This window comes from Balearica regulorum, chromosome 6 (genome assembly GCF_011004875.1).
Source record: "Balearica regulorum gibbericeps isolate bBalReg1 chromosome 6, bBalReg1.pri, whole genome shotgun sequence".
Taxonomy (NCBI): Eukaryota; Metazoa; Chordata; class Aves; order Gruiformes; family Gruidae; genus Balearica; species Balearica regulorum.
Genome location: NC_046189.1, coordinates 1283238 through 1301815, shown reverse-complemented (window position 1 = coordinate 1301815; position 18578 = coordinate 1283238). Strand labels below are relative to the sequence as shown.

At 48.3% G+C, this 18578-nt stretch overlaps 1 protein-coding gene across 1 annotated transcript in view; it reads right to left on the bottom strand.

Moving 5' to 3' along the window:
* Positions 1 to 8866: 8866 nt before the first annotated feature.
* Positions 8867 to 18578, bottom strand: part of NDUFA10 (NADH:ubiquinone oxidoreductase subunit A10) — a 42288-nt gene continuing 32576 nt past the window's right edge. The window contains exon 10 of the mRNA XM_075755843.1: positions 8867 to 9323. Coding sequence (XP_075611958.1) covers positions 9255 to 9323 — 69 coding nt within the window. The 3' untranslated portion in view covers positions 8867 to 9254. The remainder of the gene's footprint in view (positions 9324 to 18578) is intronic.

Here is an 18578-nt window from a genome sequence, read left to right as displayed (position 1 = left end):
AAGCCTGCGAGGTGGCTGCACGCCCCTGCGCAGGTCGCGGGGGAGGTGACAGGCGGCGTGGGGCATGCACCCCTCCCGCTGCTGCAGACCGAGCAGTCCTTCCCACCCGCAAGCCCAACTTCTCGTGGGCATTTAAGGATATCTCTGAGCAGAGAAGACACCCAGGGTGGAACCCAAGGCTCTCCTGGGATGCTGCGGTAGTTTCCCATGCCTGGGGCTCTCCCTTTTAGGGGTTAATTACAGTCACAGCGAACAAGCTCTGTCTTTGTTTACACTGGAGGCTGGCACACCCGCCGCCACTGGGAACTGGGAACGGGCTGGTTTGGGCCACGCTATCGCATCTAAAACCACACACAGAGCTGCAGCCACAGACTCCTGCTCCCCTCCCAGACAACAAAAGGGCTGGTAACGCAGTTCAAAGTTCTCCCCGGTACAAAAATGGTCTTTGAGGGTAATTTGTTTCAGCTCGAAAGCAGCTGAAGTTAATTACACAGCAATGAAATATCACGCTTTAATATTACTTAACTCCCCTTGGCTGGGCCGCTGTGAAATGCTGTTCTGTGAGATCCGGACCCAAGTGCTTTCTGATCTCCAGATAACATCCTAGTTAAACAAGGGAGAGGCAGGTAAGGGATGCACAACCCACCAGAGCCTGGGAGAAGGGGTGACAGAGCATGGGGCTGCATGGGGGCACCCATCATGCCCGAGCTAGGTGGTGGCTGGAAGGTTCAGTGCAGCACTAATCCACGACAGGGCTTCCAGTCCCTCCTGCCTTCCCTGGGCGGCGACCCACTGCAGCCTGGAGCCCCACGCTTTGATCTCAACTCCTGTTTGAAATTCAGGCATCTCCTCGCCACCAATGCACCGGGCACTTACACAGGTGATGCTCTGCGTGGTCTGTGAGTAATGCTGCCATCTGGCCCAGCCGTCGTCCTGGGAAGTCCCCTGGCTGCGGTCTGGCATGCCTGTCAGCACTTGGCCAGATGAGCTCTCTACTCACCCGTTTCTTGAGCAAGAGCTTGAGCGCCCTGGCCAAGGGCATTGCGGGTGTCTCCCTCCATCCTCTACTGGCCCAGGAAATTCTGCTGAGAAGGACGGAGAGCAGAAGCCTTGTCCTGCCTGAAGCTCGAGCTGGGGCAGGGGCTGTAAGGCAGCTCACGTACACTCGGAGAGGCAGGGTTACAAGCTTGTGCTCAATATCCTGTGAGTCTTCATTTAGCTCTTGGTATATCAACACATAGCTGTAAATAACAACAAAACCAGGATTGAAACTTAGGACATGCAGGAAGGGTTAGATAGAAATAATTTTCTGCATCCTCTGAATTGTTCTGAATGGCCAAGAATGAAAAGTACCCCAAACTTTTATTTGTCTCTTGAACTCCCCAGACTTCTGTGATGTGAACGTGCCAGTTACCTCATAAATAATGTCTGCAAGACTGTTAGAGGGAACCGGCCAAACACGGGTCAACAAGGAGCTGCTAAGGGATAAAACAGCATCTCAAAAGTTGGCTGATCCAGCAATATGGCAGCTGGATGAAGAAGAGCTTCCCTGCTCACTGGTCACCCCAGAGAAGATGCTCCGTGCCCCTCCTACCCTGATGCCACCTGGGCACTTTCTCCTGTTGCCCTGCTCGGAGGTGACATAAGGCAACAGGGAACACCAGGCTTGGGGACACAGAGGCCAAAGCACTTGCACGGAGAACCAGTGTGGCCCATGCAAGGGACAGGGCTGGCCCGAGGATCACCACAGCCAGGTGCCAAGGGCACCTCAAAGCCAGAAGAATGGGCAATCCCACGGTTGTTCTCAGTGTCAGCAGCCAAAGCCGAGTTAAAAGCCCAGAGCCGAGGTGCCCTTCCCGCATGCTCAGAGCCCCGGCTGCCCCAGCCTACCCCACAGCAGTCCGCAGGCCCTGGTCTGAAGCTCAGCTGCCCCCGGGCAGGCTGAAGCCCCAAGCTCCCTGCCATCGTCCTCCAGTGCTGCACAGAGGGACAGGCTGTATTGCCACCGAATGGGATGTGCTGGGAAAAGCCTCTACATCCTACTGGAAACCAGCAAGACCAGCATACTGGAGGCTCTGCAAGAGGTGGAGATGCTTACACCCAGCTCCCCTGCACCAGCAGAGATGATCTGGTCAGGATGTCCCCAGCACTGTCATAGAAAGGAGTGCAGGTCAAAGAGGACGGCAAGGATGTGAGCGGGTTTGTGTACTCAGAGCTGTGCCAGGAAACACCACCATCAGGCAACCTCTTGTGACCCAACGCTATCGCAACCCAGATCTGAGCACACAGGGAAGAGGTTTATTGCATATCAAAATCATTTTCCCTTCACTGTCTCTGCAGGTCATAAAAGCTCCTGCCAGCGGAGCATGTTTAATATTAAGGTCTCTGAGGGAGCGGATACATCGTCCAGCTAAACATGTCTCCTTGCCAAAATGCTGCGTGCAGGCAGACACCAAGGGGAAAACCAGACCCCCAGGGACCCCAGCGACACATGTTGAGTCCACGGGGTGGCAATCAGCATGCCTAGGAAGAGAAGGAGCAGTTGTGCCACAAAAGCACAGGACCAGTTGGGCAGAGACTGATGGTCCATGTCTGCTGCAAGCCCAGATTTGCTGCGTGGCTCCAGACAAGTCACTTTGTCCGCCTCCATCTCCCCCTGCCCGAGAAAACCAGTCCTGGAGGACACGGGGAAGCAGCCCTCCTGCTGAGCTCCTCGCTGGTGTCTCAAAGCAAAAAGCCACAAAAACCCTTTCTGGGTTTCTGCCTGCAAGAACCGCTGCCTGCCCCCTTCGCATCCCGCTAGGGACCTGCGCTGGAAATAGCAGGGCTGTGCTTCACCCGATCTCACCAGCACAAAGGGAACTAGAGGTTAAGCGGGAGCAGACCCCGGACTCACCAACCTGCCCTTGTTTTGCACGGGGAACGCTCAGGGCTATCCAGGGAACTGGCGGCAGGGCCTGAAGCAGCCCGCAGGATTTGGGAGCTAATCTCAGCGATGCACAGGGGCACACGAGGGTGAGCAGGGAGCTGTCAGATGTGATGGTATGGAAGCCATACTCACAAAACTGAACACACCACCTCCACCCTGCTGCTCTCCATCACTGCCTGAGAGCAACACAGCATCAATCTGTCCCAACACAGCAACGGACCTTTCACGGTCCTTCACGGGGGACCATTGCAAGCAGCAAGGATCCCATCTCTTAAATTAATATAGTGGACAAAGCCACCTGAATGCAATGCTTGAGCTGAAACCCCTGCCAGAAGGGTCTGCTCATCTCCCTAGTGCTGCCTGGGGACTGGTGCTTGGCCTGTATCACCAACCTAGAACCTAGCACAACCCGGACTGCAGTCGGGAAGCAACAATTAGAGCACCAGCTTTGATGCCTCGCTCCAGTTTAGTCCCCCACCTCCCTTCCGCTCTGTTGAGCTGCAGCTTCCCTTTCTCACTCGTGCTCAGAGCAAGCACCCTGGGGAGATGTCAGGGGGGATTTGTGAGACCTCAGAGACTCGGAGAACTCTGTGGTGGCTTTGGTTTCCCATTCCCACTGCAGGTGTAGCCCCTGCCCACACCAGCCCAACTTCCAGGACCATTTCGGGGGGCAGGACAAACCTGGCTCATCCACCTCACCTCCCAGAGAACATGGCACAACACAGGGAGCGGGCAGAGTGAATCAGGGCTGCAGCAAAGATTAAAGCTATGCCACGGTTTTGGTTGTGGTCCCACCATGCACGACGTGGGCCACAAGTCCAAACCCCTGCACCTCGCTTCCACCCTGTCCTGCTGCGGGTAAGTCGGGCCTCAGTCAGCCCCCAACAGATGCCAAGACCCCTGACAACCTGCCGAGATCTCCCTCCCTCCCCTTCCCAGCGATGACCCCGGCAGCAGGCAGCTTTCAGAACAGAAGATCAAAACCACGTCTAGGTATCAACGTTAATCCTCAAAGGAGAACAGACCAGTTGAAGAGCTGCTGCTTTAAGCGTTGCAACCAGGACTTTACTCTAGGAGTAGGAAACAGCTTATGCAGCAGCTTGGGCTTCTCTGAAGGCAAAGCCAGGACAGACACACTCCACGCTCCTGTCTCGGCCACTGAGGGCAACAGGAGCCTGAGTTTTACCCGCATCTAAAGACAAAAGCAGCAAAGCATTTGTCAAGTTCCTCCTTTCTTCCTCTTTCAGATGCTTGGGTCTGAAGTGGAAACCAGAACCCCAAAGAAACCCCTCTAAGCAGAAACCAGAACCCCAAAGCAGCAAGTGGAGTCTCTGTTGTAATGACAAATCCCACCCAGCTCAGCAGCAGCTCCCACCACTTTCTGAACACCCTCCCCTCTTATGGGATGACAAAAATCAACCTTGTCTCCTAAAACACTCAGAGACGATGGCAGCACCAGCAAATGGGCACAGCCTGCGGGCCGACAGGTCACACCTACTTTATCTTTGCACTGTTTGGTTCAATTTTTTTGCACGCATCAACTCCCTGTACACAGCAGAAACTCTACCGTGAGCTTTGTATGCCAGACCTTGATTACCAAAAAGGAAATGAGCTTCCACACAAAGCAGCAATCTGTTTGGACCAGCTTGGTTGTAAGCAAGAAGAGGAACCAGAAAAGAGCAAGCCTGTACCTCAGTGGCTCGATAAATCCTGCTTACATCCCATTTTGTGAAATGTAGAGCGGTATAGCTGTGCTATTCTGGCACCACAACGCAGCACGACCCCAAAGAGCTGTTTCCCCACATTCTGCCTGAGCCCCAGGAGCACTGAAAGGAGGACAGCGGCGAGACGAGGAACCCAGAGACACCAAACCCCTTCCTCTGCCACAACTTTTAGCCCACAGCTGGAAGAAGCACGGTTCCCCCCGGCCCGCCTGTGACCCCACACCCAGCCAGATCCACCAGCCACCCTTCCTTGGCTGCACGCTCACGTTGCTCCACCTCACGCCTGCGTGTGGAGGCACAGCCGAGGGCTGGGAATGCTCTCCTGTAGGCGCAGCAGCCCGCACGCGGATGTGGCCTTTATCCCCCGTGCAGCACTGCCGTCTGGGATTGTGTCTCCAGGCCATGCGCCATGAACTGCTCATCCACGAGCAGGTGGAGGAATGAGGTGTGGTGTCTGCCTCTCCCGGAGGGAACCGCAACAGCTGCCATGGATTTCAGTGAGTTTTGAAGAGGCTCAGTACCCACTAAGCTAATTGAGATGAAGTGTTCTCAGGCAGGCAAGATCAAGGCATCATTTATATCTAGAGTTTTTGTTGGGAAGGAGTGGAGAACACCAGCAGGAATCAAATAGTCCAGAGCGGTCCCATCAGGTAGAATGGCTGGGCTCCAGCACCTACAGAGGAACTGCATAGCACCAATACGCAGCGCGCTTGTTTTGATCTGTGAACATCTATTTGGCAAAATAAAGACTTAAAGCTGGGAACTGGAGTAGAACCTGCACATTTCACACCGTCCTTCCACCTGCGATGCTCACGCAACGATGCTGAGCAGCAGCTATGTAAAGAATGCTTCTCTCTTATCAGGGTTCAAAGGGTCAGAGCAAATTAAGTGCTTCTCACTGAGTGACTACAAGAAAAAATAGTTTCCCTTTCTCAGGAAAGCTCTCTAGCACAAGCTCCTTTCCCTAGCATGGTAGATACCTCCAACCCACAACACCAAAACTGGAGCAAAGCAGCCTCCTGTGTTGCCAAAGCTTTGCTCATCACCGCAGCGAGACTGAGACGTGGCACCAGTGCGGCAAAGACAGCTGGGACCGCAGAGCTGCACCCTTCTGCCAGGGAAACCTGGACCCTGCCTCCCTTCAGTCCCCAGGAAAGCATCAGAGAACAAAATTCCGAGTGCCCATCCCATCTTTCAACCAGAGTTTTATAAAACGCTATTTCACATTGGAGCTAAGCAGGGTCATGGGAAGCAATGCCATCAGATGGGCTCAGCTTTGACCAACATGGACGGGAGGTCCCAGGCCCATGCACCTCCGAGAAGCTTGCCCAAGAGCTTGCAAGTCAAGAGGACAGGAACATACGGAAGAGTCAATCCTTTTCATTGACCTTTGGACCTCCCTCTTTCCTCCAAGACCTGCTTTAATGCAGATGGCTTTTGAGGTTCTCCATAAATGTTCAGCTTACACTAAACCTGAGACTAAACCTAGGCAGGCACATTTCTGGAGAGGTTACGGTGTGCCACCCCACCTGCCCTCTGCTCTGGTTGCTTCCATTAACTTTTGCACAAATGATTCATTTTGCCCAGGCTTTTGTAAACAGCATTTGAAGCCAGCTGGAATGTGTTGTGCACCTAAATTACACTTGCTCAGCAAGCTCTTCCACAGAGGGATTCATTTCCATCTTTGCACATCCTCTTTCACTGCAGCAGCTCTTTCCTTTCACAGAACTGAAGCAGCATGGTTAACATTCAAACCTCACTGCTATTAAAACATGAAAGTTACACCTTGAAGGAGGAAGGGGAAAAAAAGAAACTCAGTGGATCTCACAATTGTAGCCCTGGGCCAGATGTTGCTGCTGAAGAGCACAAGGGGGCTTGGACACGTGCGGGTATCTTCAGCAGAGAGGCTGACCGTGTCACACGCTGGATGGTGTCAGGGGTCCCCCAGCTGAGGGGGAAGCTGTTCATGGACACATTGGGAAAGCACAAACACCAGTCAACCACAGCAAGGGCCAGAGCGGGATGGTTAAGAGACCAAATCTGAACAGTGGTAAGCCAAGCTTTTAGAGTGGGACAGGTGTTGGCATGAAGTCCCTGGTTCCTGAGGCTGAGGGGCAATCTTCACAATCTCACCCGAGGCTGCAGTGTGTCAAACCTTCGTTTGGTGGCAGGACCCATTCCCTCCTCCTTCTGCTCACCACTCTTGTGTAACCAAACAGTAAACCCAAGGAGGAGTTGGTCGCTGGACCACTGGCCTGGCCAGCTGCAGACATCAGGAAAGCCAGTGGCTCTGCCCATAAAACGCGGCCGATGGCTGTAAGTGAAACACCACTGGTCCTAGGGAATCTGCCTTTGTAAAGCAGGGAGAATCAAGCACGGGACATGACAGGCAAGAGGCAAACTTCCCCACGCGTTAACATAGGCAATGGGAACTCAGGGTAACAGGACAGACTGCAGATGATATCACACGTGCACCTACGCAGAAGTGTGGAGAGGACTTGAGCCATTTTATCTTTTCCAATCTAATAGAGAACTGGAGATAGATTCATCCAACTGGCACAACACAGTCTTCAAAAGCCAAAATCTTTACAGCTGGTTTGCTAAGAGATGGTTTTTTTGAGGTGTTGGAGTGGGAAGGAGGGAATAGAAAAACACAGCTAACGCTCCTTCCTACAGCAAAGGGAGAGAAAGTTATTTCCTTCACAGATTTAATTTATAAACAGTTTTAAAGCAGAGTTAAAACCAGGATAAAAAAGTATGCCCAACATGCATTTTGTCATACCACACTGCTCGCCATACAAGCCAACGCTGTTTTTCCCGACTGGCGTTAAACTCCTTCACATCCAAAGCTCAGCTCCGCTCTCAGCGTGAGGCCGGAGCGGGCAGGGAAGGCTCTCAGGGATGCTCTGCACCCCGCTGCGCCCCGTACGGCAAAGTTACACACCGCAGCTTCACCAGCACAAAACACCTTTCCAGGAGATCCAGCGCCAGGTCGCGTGCACACTGCCAAGTGAACAGCACCCGGAGAACACAACACTGAGATGGAGGACACCTGTAAAAACAGATCTGGGCTACTCCAAAGGGAACCTAAAGCCACAGCAGATGTTCTGTTCATCTCTACACACATTGCTGACTGCTGCAAGATGGCGCTCTGCACAGGAAAAGAAAAGCTAACACTAATTGCTCAGGAGAAGACAACAGGTCCTCAGGCACAAGAGCACTAAGATTCACCTTCCTGGAGGAGGTAAGGAAGCACGCTGCTGAGCTGCAACATGCCTAGGTCCTGTGCCCCAATAACCAGCCTCTGGAAGGTGAAAACGCACACAAAGATCTTGGAAAGGTTAAAAAAAAAAAAAACCCACAGCTTCACAGGACTGACTACAGCGGTCCTGCTGCACTTCCACACCCCAGCACTTCCTCATCGCTGTGAAGCCACCGGCCACATTAGCGCAGGGTGGCACAGCAGCACCAAAGCAGAGTCAGTCCTTTTGTGACCAGAGATGCAACTCCAAAGCCATAAAACATGGAAACAAAGAGCTAAGAGATCAGCGAGAAGAGCCACGTTTCTATCCCACTGCCCATTTATTTCAGTATCCAACCAGGCCCCCGAGGCTCTCGTTAAAGGAGTCTTTTCCTACTGGTTTTGATACAGGAAGGGGCACAGGCAAGAGTTGGCTCCTCAATTCAAAGGCATTGCCCTGAATACTGGAACACCTGGCAGCGCTTCTACTCAGGGATTTAAGTAGTTAGCCCCTTGCTGGAAATGGAGAATTACTGCAGACTAAATCTGGACAGCGTTGCTTGAACCAAAGCCAAGGTGGCTCATTTGTGTGACTAACTAATACCAAATGAATAATTTCTTTAAAAAGAACTCCAACTTGGACTTTCAGGGACTTGCAAAAATAGTAATTATGTTTGTCTTTTATACCCAACAAACGTTTTGGTCCATAGCGCCCATTCAAAGGAAGAAACTATGAGTACAACTGCTGGCAATTATTTTGAATATTTCTCTAGACTTTTAAGCACAGATATTTTGCTGTTTAAATTGAGATCAAGACTTACTTCCTTCTCTCAATGAACTTTTTTATGCTCGCCTGCTTTGATGCTGATGTCCAGTAAGAGGCTTTCAGAACATGATGCAAACGCATTTCAGCATGTGCACTCTTCTAATGAAACTAATAAAACACCGCGCATGACAGAGCAAGAAATTAACTTTAGGAGAGCCAGGAGGATACAGCTTTAATTTCTCTCGATTCAGCAAAACAGTAATCCTGTATAATAACAATATGCCACAGTCTTGATGAAGAGAAAGTTCAGCATTGATCTTAAGCCTGCCCCCGCAACACCAGATCACCCTATCACACATTGACTATCCAACATCCAAAGACAAAGCACCCTGAAATCATCAGGGAAGAACAAACCCAAATAAAATTATTTCCCTTCTAGGAGTCTATTCTCTTATGCTGCAGCTGGAAGATGATTTAACCAGCATTTTCTTCGCTCTACACAACTGATGTGGCGGCAGGCACGCTGAACGCGGCTGCTTCTTCACTCAAGTTCTGTGGTCCATCGTGGTTAAGGGCTCCAAAGGGAGGCAGGTTTCATTTCAGCCAGATCCACTTGTCACCGACGTCTGCGTTGTAACCTTGCTTGAAATTGCGACCAGGAAGCTAGGGAAAGCAGAAAGTTCAGTCAGAAACATCCTTCTTTTTCACTGTTTACTGAAATTTTTAGATGCTTTGTGAAGGGTATCACGGTATCTGCAGAAGAGCAGCATGAAACATTTCTTACAAAATTAAAACTTAAGAGAAAAATCAGTCCCTTTGAAAAAACTGAGCTGTGCAGCTAGAGGGGGGACCCACAAAAACCAGTATGCCATATAGGCCAATAATCTCAACAGCATATTCTACCTAGATTCACTCAGTTGTTCTCCCCTACACACCCCTGCTCCCAGTTTCAGTAAGAGATGACCCTTTTAACCGTTGCATATAGTAGAGGAATTGAATCAGTCAGTAGAATCTCATGCCAAAATAGGCACACATTATTAAATACATGAAATATTTCATGCATGAAATACTGAGTTAATTACTACATTAAGTTAAACCATTCAAATGAAATTGCATATTTAGCCTTCAAGAGCTGAAGGTAACTTTATTAAAGCAAAAGCAGTCTTCACAAGCAAAACCAGAAACCACTACTTGCTGGAAAAACTGAAGTTTCTCAAACCCTCTACCCATATTTCACCAGTACCCTGGGACCTAAGCAACAGCCTTCGCTTGCTGCCTCTGAACCTCGCTGACCTTTCAGGCTACACCTCTTCTGCACAGACCCTTAACTCTGCCTACGCAACTCAGACACGCAGGTCCAGGGCTCAGGGAACCACAGTGCTGCCACATGAAGTCACTGCTCTGTACAGTTCATTACACATCGCTGTACGCGAGACATCAGAGGGCTGGGGACCACAGCGGGAGCCTTTCCTTCTGACAGCATCTCAGGAGCTTGGGTGGGTTGTACAGGTCACAGGGGGATCACGCAAGGAGTGGTTTGAGCCTAGTGAACCGAGAAACGCATTGCAGAGGGAAACGCTGGGTGGACTGGAGTGCTGCAACAGGACATCAGATGTACCAGGAAAGCTGGAGCGTCTGCACCCTCACCAGGGAGGGAAATCAAATTATCACAGAGACAAGAGCAAATGGAGGTCGACATCAGTAGCCAAATCCTGGGGTGCATTGAAAAGGGTGTGGCCAGCAGTAGAGGTTCTCCTCTCCCTCTGCTCTGCCCTGGTGAGTCCACATCTGGAGTTCTCTGCCCAGTGCTGGGCTCCCCAGTTCCAGACAGACAGGGAACTACTGGGGAGAGGCCAGCTGAGGGCTGCGAGGATGATGAGGGGCCTGGAGCATCTCTGGTGTGAGGAAAGGCTGAGAGAGCTGGGGCTGGTTAGCCTGGAGAAGAGAAGGCTGAGAGGGGATCTCATCCACGCTTATCAATATCTAAAGAGTGGGTGTCTAGAGGAAGGGGCCGGACTCTTCTGAGTGGTGCCCAGTGACAGGACAAGGGGCAACGGGCACAAACTGGAACACAGGAAGTTCCATCTCAACGTGAGGAAAAACTTCTTCACTGTGAGGGTGACCGAGCACTGGGACAGGCTGCCCAGAGAGGTTGTGGAGTCTCCTTCTCTGGAGGGATTCAAAACCCACCTGGACGCCATCCTGTGCGACCTGCTGTGGGTGATCCTGCTCTAGTGGGGGGTTGGACTAGATGACCTCCAGAGGTCACTTCAACCCCTACCCAGTCTGGGATTCTGTATCATTAAAGAAAAAAAAGAGAAAAAAACCCACAAAAAACCCCAGTCTTGGCATTTGGGAGTTCAAGGAATTGTGTCTACACCTAGAAACGAGGATGTGTTACCTCCAAGTCTGTGAAAGGACACAGGAGACTGAAGCACACAACCCCATTCTGGTAGTCCGTCTAGCCAGCCTGCACGTCCCACAGCCAAAGCCTTGTGCAAGGTTCAGGAGGAACAGGACATACTCAAAGCCAAGCCTGGCTCTCTCAGCCTGCTGCCACATCGCAAAAGCACTCAGGCAGCATTACAGACACAAAAATCCAGTGGCCAAATAGTTCTGCCTTCAGCTTTTAAAGATCTGGGGAAAGAGGCCGTTTAACTGGAAGCCACTTCAAGGGATTACAGACGCAGCATGCAGGACTACAAGAGAAAGCCTGGCAGTACGGTTAAAACAGCAAACTCCCCTTACGCAGCGTACGTACTCTCTCTGCAGGCTAGGAAAGCGCTCCTCCAGGTGAAGCGGGCTGCGGCGGGTCAGCAAAAGCACGCTGCCATGACAGCAGACACACCAGAAACGTGCCGACAACGCTGTCATCAAACTCATCTCCTGACAACTTGCTTTGCAAAAGCAACACAAATTTTTAGTGCAGTTTCAGCCTGAATAAACATAAACTGGGCTCTGTACCCGCTAGATAACTGAGCCACGGGAACAAAACCTGCCAGCGACAGGATCAGTGCATCAAGTAGTGCTTTGGCAATTACTCCAAACTGAGGGATCCTGTGGAGGAAAGGGATGTAGAGACATTTCAACCTCAGTCTCAGGTGTTAAAGCAGTCCCCTTTGGAAAGTACTGGCCATGACCTGCAATGCCGGAGATGGTTAGGTCCTAGCTCCAGAAACAGAGTCTATCTCCAGAACCTCTTCTTATCTCCAGGAATGAAAAAAAAAAGGCAGAACACAGTGTTCAACTTCAACTAGAATCAAGAAGCAAACCCCCAGGAAAAAGCAAATTAGTTTTGTGAGAACGCCTGAAGCAAGCAAAGATGCTATAATAAACCCCTTCCTTTAACAACAAGCTATCTGCTGGCAGCCTTTACAAATAATTAAGCACAGATCATCTGCTCATCTCCACACAAATGCTGGTTTCACACAGGACCCCTGACTTGCCCTGATGATTTTTCCTTTAAAAAAACCCAAACTGTAAGAGTATCCTGTTTGAGAGAGCTGCCCCTGCAGAGAGAAGCAAGACCTGGTCTTGATGAAATCTATACTCAGGCCACAAAACCAGCTATTTAATCCAGGATGAAGCCTGCTGGGTTTTTTTGGGTGGGGGGGTGTTTGTTGTGTTGTTTTTTTTATTTGAAGGTCAGAAAATAAGACAATTCTTTCCGTAAAACATCGAGCTAACAGAAGATTTCTACCTCCTCTGTGAGACATTCCCCACCCTGCCTTGTCACAAGCCATTCTTGATCAGTTTTTCTAAGATTTTCCATTTGAAGTTCTCTTTAATGTCTTGCCTAAGTATCAGAAGAAACCATGTACTCCTGTTAAGAGTTACTCCTGCTGAGCAAAGAGGAGATGCAAGACGAAAATAAATGATTACTATCTCTGCCCCGCAAATTTACAGTGGTGAGCTAGGGAGGACATCAGACCTGCTGTGACCAGCCTGTGTCTATTAATTCCAGCACAAAAACAGCTCTCCCTGGTCCTCTCCAGGCAGCACATAATTGGCCCTTTGATACTTGAAGAGATTCCCAGATAACTAGATTATTAAAGCAACAGGAGCTCTCTGGGAAAATACAGGAGTTCCCAGTTTCGTTTCTGGGTAAATCTGCCCTCTTTAAAAGATACAATATCAATCCCAACAGAGTTCAAATTCATTGTCCAAAACAAATTCCCCATGTACCTTCGGTTAAAGGCATGCAATACATCAAAGCGAAGTTTATAATAAGTATTCATCCATGCTCCATCGTTCACAGTGGGCCTTGGCAAAAGCAGTTCAGTTTTGGGATATGTTAGAGCCAGGCTTTCAAAATAGCCAAAAAAAGAAATGGGAAGAGGAAGGCAAAGTAAACAAATCCCATATTACATGGCAAGCAGAATGATGTGAATTTGCGTTCTGCACGCTGTCTGCACCAGGTACAAGGAACACAAACGACCTCCCAAGAGCGGGCTCTTCAAAGCTCACTTTTTACAGCCACGTCCGTAATAAAAAAAAAGGTGCACAACTAGGAACAAGGCAGGTCTGTCCCAGGGTGAGGGAGCTGGTGATCTTTCAGATATTTGGGAAAATACTGGAACAGGAGTCACTCGTGTTCTTGCGGTCTACTGCCTCCCCTCCAGCTCCTCGCCTGCCCACCTCCTGCCAGAACAAGTGTTGGCTCATCATCACGAGGAGCCTGGATTAAAACAGCCAAATGAAAAGCGTCCTGGCAAAGTTGCACAGCGTGGCTCAATGGACTGAGCAGCGTGATGCCAACAAGAAGAGGTCCTACAGTACCCATCCGCTCATCTCTCTGTTGCGCAGTACAAGCCAGCCCTGCAGCTTTGCTGGATCATTCCACAAGCTCAATCAAGCCCCCTCGCCCAGTGAGAAACCATTCAAGCCTTCTGGCTGGGTTAGTTTTCGGTGATTCTGCAAGCTCAGTGAGCCAAAGATATACCAGACCACTGCAAAGAAGAGTGGTGGGAGCACCAAGGAAGATCTGGAGATGCCAGGCAAGTGGTAGGATGTGCTTTTTTGGTGACTACAAACGTTTACATTCCCAACCCGCATCCAGCTGAAGTTCCCAGCCTGTCCTGCCCACAGCTACTCAGCCAGCACAAGGGCTGGGAAGAGGCAGCCAGCCCCGAGGCTGCTGGCAGTGCAGCCAGAAGAGGTGAACTGTCCAGCCTAGAAGAGAGGTGATGGAAGGGAGATAGGACAAAGCTCTATGTAACATGCCAGTAGCTGAGAGAACACAGAGAGAAACTGAATATTCATTGTCTCTTCCAATACAAGATATAGGTGCCAAACAAAGCCAATGGCTTGAAGGACTCCTTGCTGTAGGATACTGCTGACTAAATTTAGAGGGTCTCGATGGGAAACCAGGCAAGTACTTGGAAGTGACTTGGATTTTTCACAAGACTTACGCATTCTGAGTAAGTTTCCCAGGCAGAACTGTGATGAAAATCAACAAGGCCACATCACTTGCAAGTGGCCGGCACGTTCACAGGAACACTCCATGCACGTGTCACCTTCAAATCACACTTGAGTAAGACCAAAGAAAAGATGTGACTTAATGGCCACATTAAATATAATAGTAGTGCATCCTGTTATGCATGATTAATTATTAACATTTCCACAGGCAAGTAAAAGGAGTAGCATACAGGGTCCAGTAAATCCCTTCAAACCCTCTTAGGTCCTTCACCAACATCAGCCCAGAGACCTTTGGAGCCACCAACACGTTTGGCCAGCACCAAGTGGCAGAGAATTCAGTTGACCATCACACCAAAGCTGAACCATCTTTCCCACAAAAAGTAAGAAAAGAAGCGTTGTTATCACAGCAGCCATCTAGACAGACTTTGCAACACAAGAATTAAGTCTCTGCCCTCAAGAGCTTACAACCGAAGCAGAACCCAACAGGCAAACGGGAACAGAGATCCCACTAGACAAGGCCAACAGCTCGCACGTACCCCTGCAGCGGGAGGTAAATGTGAGCTCCTGCAAGGTCACTGCCAACTAACAGATTTTTCCACTCCATGGAAATGGATGAGACAGAGAATTAAGTTCTGGTCTGCTGTATTACACTGTGCAGAACTTACGTTGGCAGCAAGGATTATCTCAAGAAGTATGCGATAAAATCCACCACACAGAGCATGAAACTAATGAAATGAGTTGTACCCAAAGGTAGAGCCAGCTGAAAAAAAACCTGCTCAACTTTAAAAGAGCATCAGTAAAAAGATGAAAACAAGATCATCTCATCAGTTAAATTAAGAACTCTGCCACAGAAGTGTCTGTCAAAACTATAAACATGATGAAAAGCCCCATAAAGCGGTATAGGCTGCAGAGTAGCAACAAACAGCTTCAGCCAGCTGTTTGCTATATGCTGCGGCTGCATTTCATAGCTCCTCAAAATAATTTCAAACCAGACATGTACAGGTAGAGCTCTAGAGAGTTTTAACAATCTGAAAAGGTCTACATCCATCAGTTTGGAGTTTGTCTTGTTTTCCAACATTTCAGGAGCAAAAAGAATTACCATTTTTTCCTTCTCTTCCTGTGCTGCTTCGCAGCTAATAGATCTATAAATAGCACGTTTCGAGCCGCACTGATCAAAGAGCACTTAAAAACAGAGTCATTACTCCGCAAGCACAGGCTCATTCATCAATATCCAAACCTTTTCATTTAGTGGCTGTTTATAACAAGCATAATAAGAGCACCTTTCATTTGCTGCTGGTAGCAAAGACTGCTGCTTTTTCCAGTAGAAAGCCTGACTTCCAGAAGTTTATTGTCAATGTTTGTTGTTGGCACACAGCTAAAATCTAAGAGAATTTAGGAATGTGTAGCTTCATATATATTTGCTGTATTCTGGACGGGTTTGGTTCCTATGTTCCACAGCAACAGATAAAAGAGGAAAGGGGGGTGTAATACCCCCCCAAAGACACACCAAGGTGTGTACGGCTTGGTTTCCAAAGGATTGGCATAGATAATGTTTGTTTACAGCTCGACTCTTGCCATTCTTTACTCAAACAAAATTCTTAATGCTGTTAACATTCATTATAGCCCAAGTAACAAGAGTACTCAAAGGCTTTACTGAATTGAGGTTAAAACAATTCCAGTTTGCTGAAATTGTTCAATGAATGTTGTCCCACCCTTCACTCATTCATCAAGACGACAGTAGAAATCTTTTAGAAAGAGAAGTGTCCATAAGGAGGACACAGCACATTTCTTTAAAGCTGAAGTATTTTATTATTTCAAACAACATAAGTGAGCTTAAACAGCAATATAATTTGTAGAAATGAATTTGTGACTTATAATTTGAACAGCTACAAACACCATAATCTAACGTGTATCTCTAGCCTTGCTTTTGCAGGACAGTCAAGAATAAAGAAGCAACAGCTAAATATTCTGTTGCAGCTTTTCTCCCCAGTGCCTACTTGCTCTAGTGACTACTTTCCATAGTGGCAGAATAGTATCTGTTACGGTTTTTCTCAGTAAATATGTTAGAAATGCCAGTTATCCACTACAGAGCGCAAACCTACTGCAGGAAAAAGCCAAGTAACTACAACCAAGCCGGATAAAGCGTTATACTAACTGCAGGCTTGCTTTTCTAACTAGACAGGTAAAATGCAAAAACCTTCTTACAATAGATTTCTTGATGTTACCCAAAGTAGCAGCAGGTCTTAGGAATGCCAGTTCAACATTAAAGAGCCCAAAAGCACTTCTCAGCATAAAAATGTTACCAAGAAACAAGGAAGATCGTATCCTAACGCTGTCCCAACCCAAACTGTACCACCACAGCCGTCCAGTTAAACACCTCAAATGGACAGTTTCTCAGTTTAAGACCTGTGGAGATGTTACCCCTGTGAAGCTGGAGCAAAGCAGGGAGAGAGAGAAATAAATCCAAGTATCCTTCTCACAGATTTGCTAAAACCTTTCCCTCATCTAGAGCATGATTTTCACTAAAAGGCATCACTATGAAACTGTCCTCTGAGGGTTGGATTTTTATTTTTTTTTAATTAAAGTTTCCTAGGAGATGCAGAAGAACAGAGTGGGAGCAATTCACCTGCAACTTTTCTCCACTCTGCTTAATCACTGACAAAAGATCTATCTTCCAAGCTGTTTTCCTTGGGATTTTATTTTATTTAACAGAGGTCTACCCTGGGCATCACATTCCTGTATGGGATTGAGAGGCATTTGGGAGAGGAAGGTTGTGCTTCCACAGAAAAAAAAAAAAGTGTTTTCTTTCATAGGGCTCAGTGGCAGAGGCTCAAGTTTGAAATGGATTATTTTAATGCCAGTGGGATTTTACTGTCTTTTTGATTTACATAGGTACCCAGTGCCTGGGACAGCATGGTCTGTCATCTAAAATAAAACAGACACAACTACCAAGACCAAAATTTGAGATAGTCCCAAGGTCTCAAGTTCCTTCCACCCTGTATCTGATCCCTGCCAACTGCCCAGGGTATTTTTCAAGGGAAGCAGGGTAGAGAAGTTACACATTTCTGAAGCAGAAGAGGGGCTGCTCTTCTGCTTTCTCTGTATGTACAAGATCTGTGAGAGAGAAGGAAGAGTGGGAAAAGAAGGAGATCACATACCTATTCCCACCACTTTCCAGGTACCCTTCATGAACAACTTCGTCAATCCTAGGTTTTGGTTATTCTTCAAGTTCTTCTGGCCTTATCGATATTTAGCCAGGCAACATCTTGTTACTTTAGAAAGGGCTAAAAATATTTTTGCAGAGATAAAGCAGAGGAAAAAAAATTAAATAAAGCCTTTCCTAATTTATTGCGTGTCTGTTTTCATTCCTTCCTGGATTCAAGAGCAGACAGGGCTGGGCATTACAGCTGTCAAACACCTCCATTAAAGTAAGAATTAGGAAGGGAGACCTTGATCCTTAAAAAAATCAAAAATTCATCACACCAAGAAAAAATGGCAGGAGAAAGAAAACAGAAGATTGTATCAAAGACAGCCGCTATGGTAACAATCACAAACACTAAGAACAAAGACATCCTAACCTCCCTGCTTCTGCAAAGGCAGGAGCACCATGGAAGACAATTCATGGCTTAGATAAGGCTTATTGCAGCAGTTGTACTTTATATGTATGCATGGGTAATGTCTTCTGTGCATACGAGTAGAATTGGTCAAAATGGGGTTTTTTAGAACCCTGTAGCTTTTCTCATAACCCAAAATCTGCAGCCAGAGGCCAAGATGTTGAGGACCCCACCACACAGCATCACTGCATTAAACCTCAACGTGTCATTTTGACCCAAATGCTCCCTGCTGTTGATCCAGACTCCGTCTTCCAGCAAGCTCGAGTATTCCTCTTGTAGTTCAGGGTATTCTAAATGGGGGATTTGTGTAAGCCAGGAGCACTCTGCGCTCTCAGAAGAGATGGAAAAGCTCAAGGACATCCTAACACCCCCGTTTGCCAGCAACAAGAAGGGTCAGGGCTGCACTTTGCATGCAACCCAGGCCAGGTCAAAGCTGGAGAAAGTCATCTCTTAACACTCTCCCTTTTGGGCTAGTTATGATCTTCACATTATAAACACGTGTTCTTACAAGTCTTGGGGTTTTTTTTGGGTTGTGAGGCTGAGTTGACTAATGTTGCAGGCTCACCTTCCCATCACTCAAAAGCTTGCTGTGTTACAGCTGCTTTCCTGCAACGACCTAAATAACTAACTGGAGGCGAGGCAGACTTCCCACACATGAGGATTTCCCCTCTCAAGGTTGCCTCCTTATGGGGGGGGGGGAAGAAAAAGAGGGAAATAAAGAGCCTGGGGGGAAGCATGGGACTCCCCATCCCTCCAATCTGTCGCTGCAGCTACTTTACCTAAACCCAAACTGTTCAGTTTGGCAATCTAGCATAAAACTAGTCCAGGAATATATAAAAAAAATAATCCCTGCTAGCTTAGCAAATTGAATGGACTTGTCAAAGAC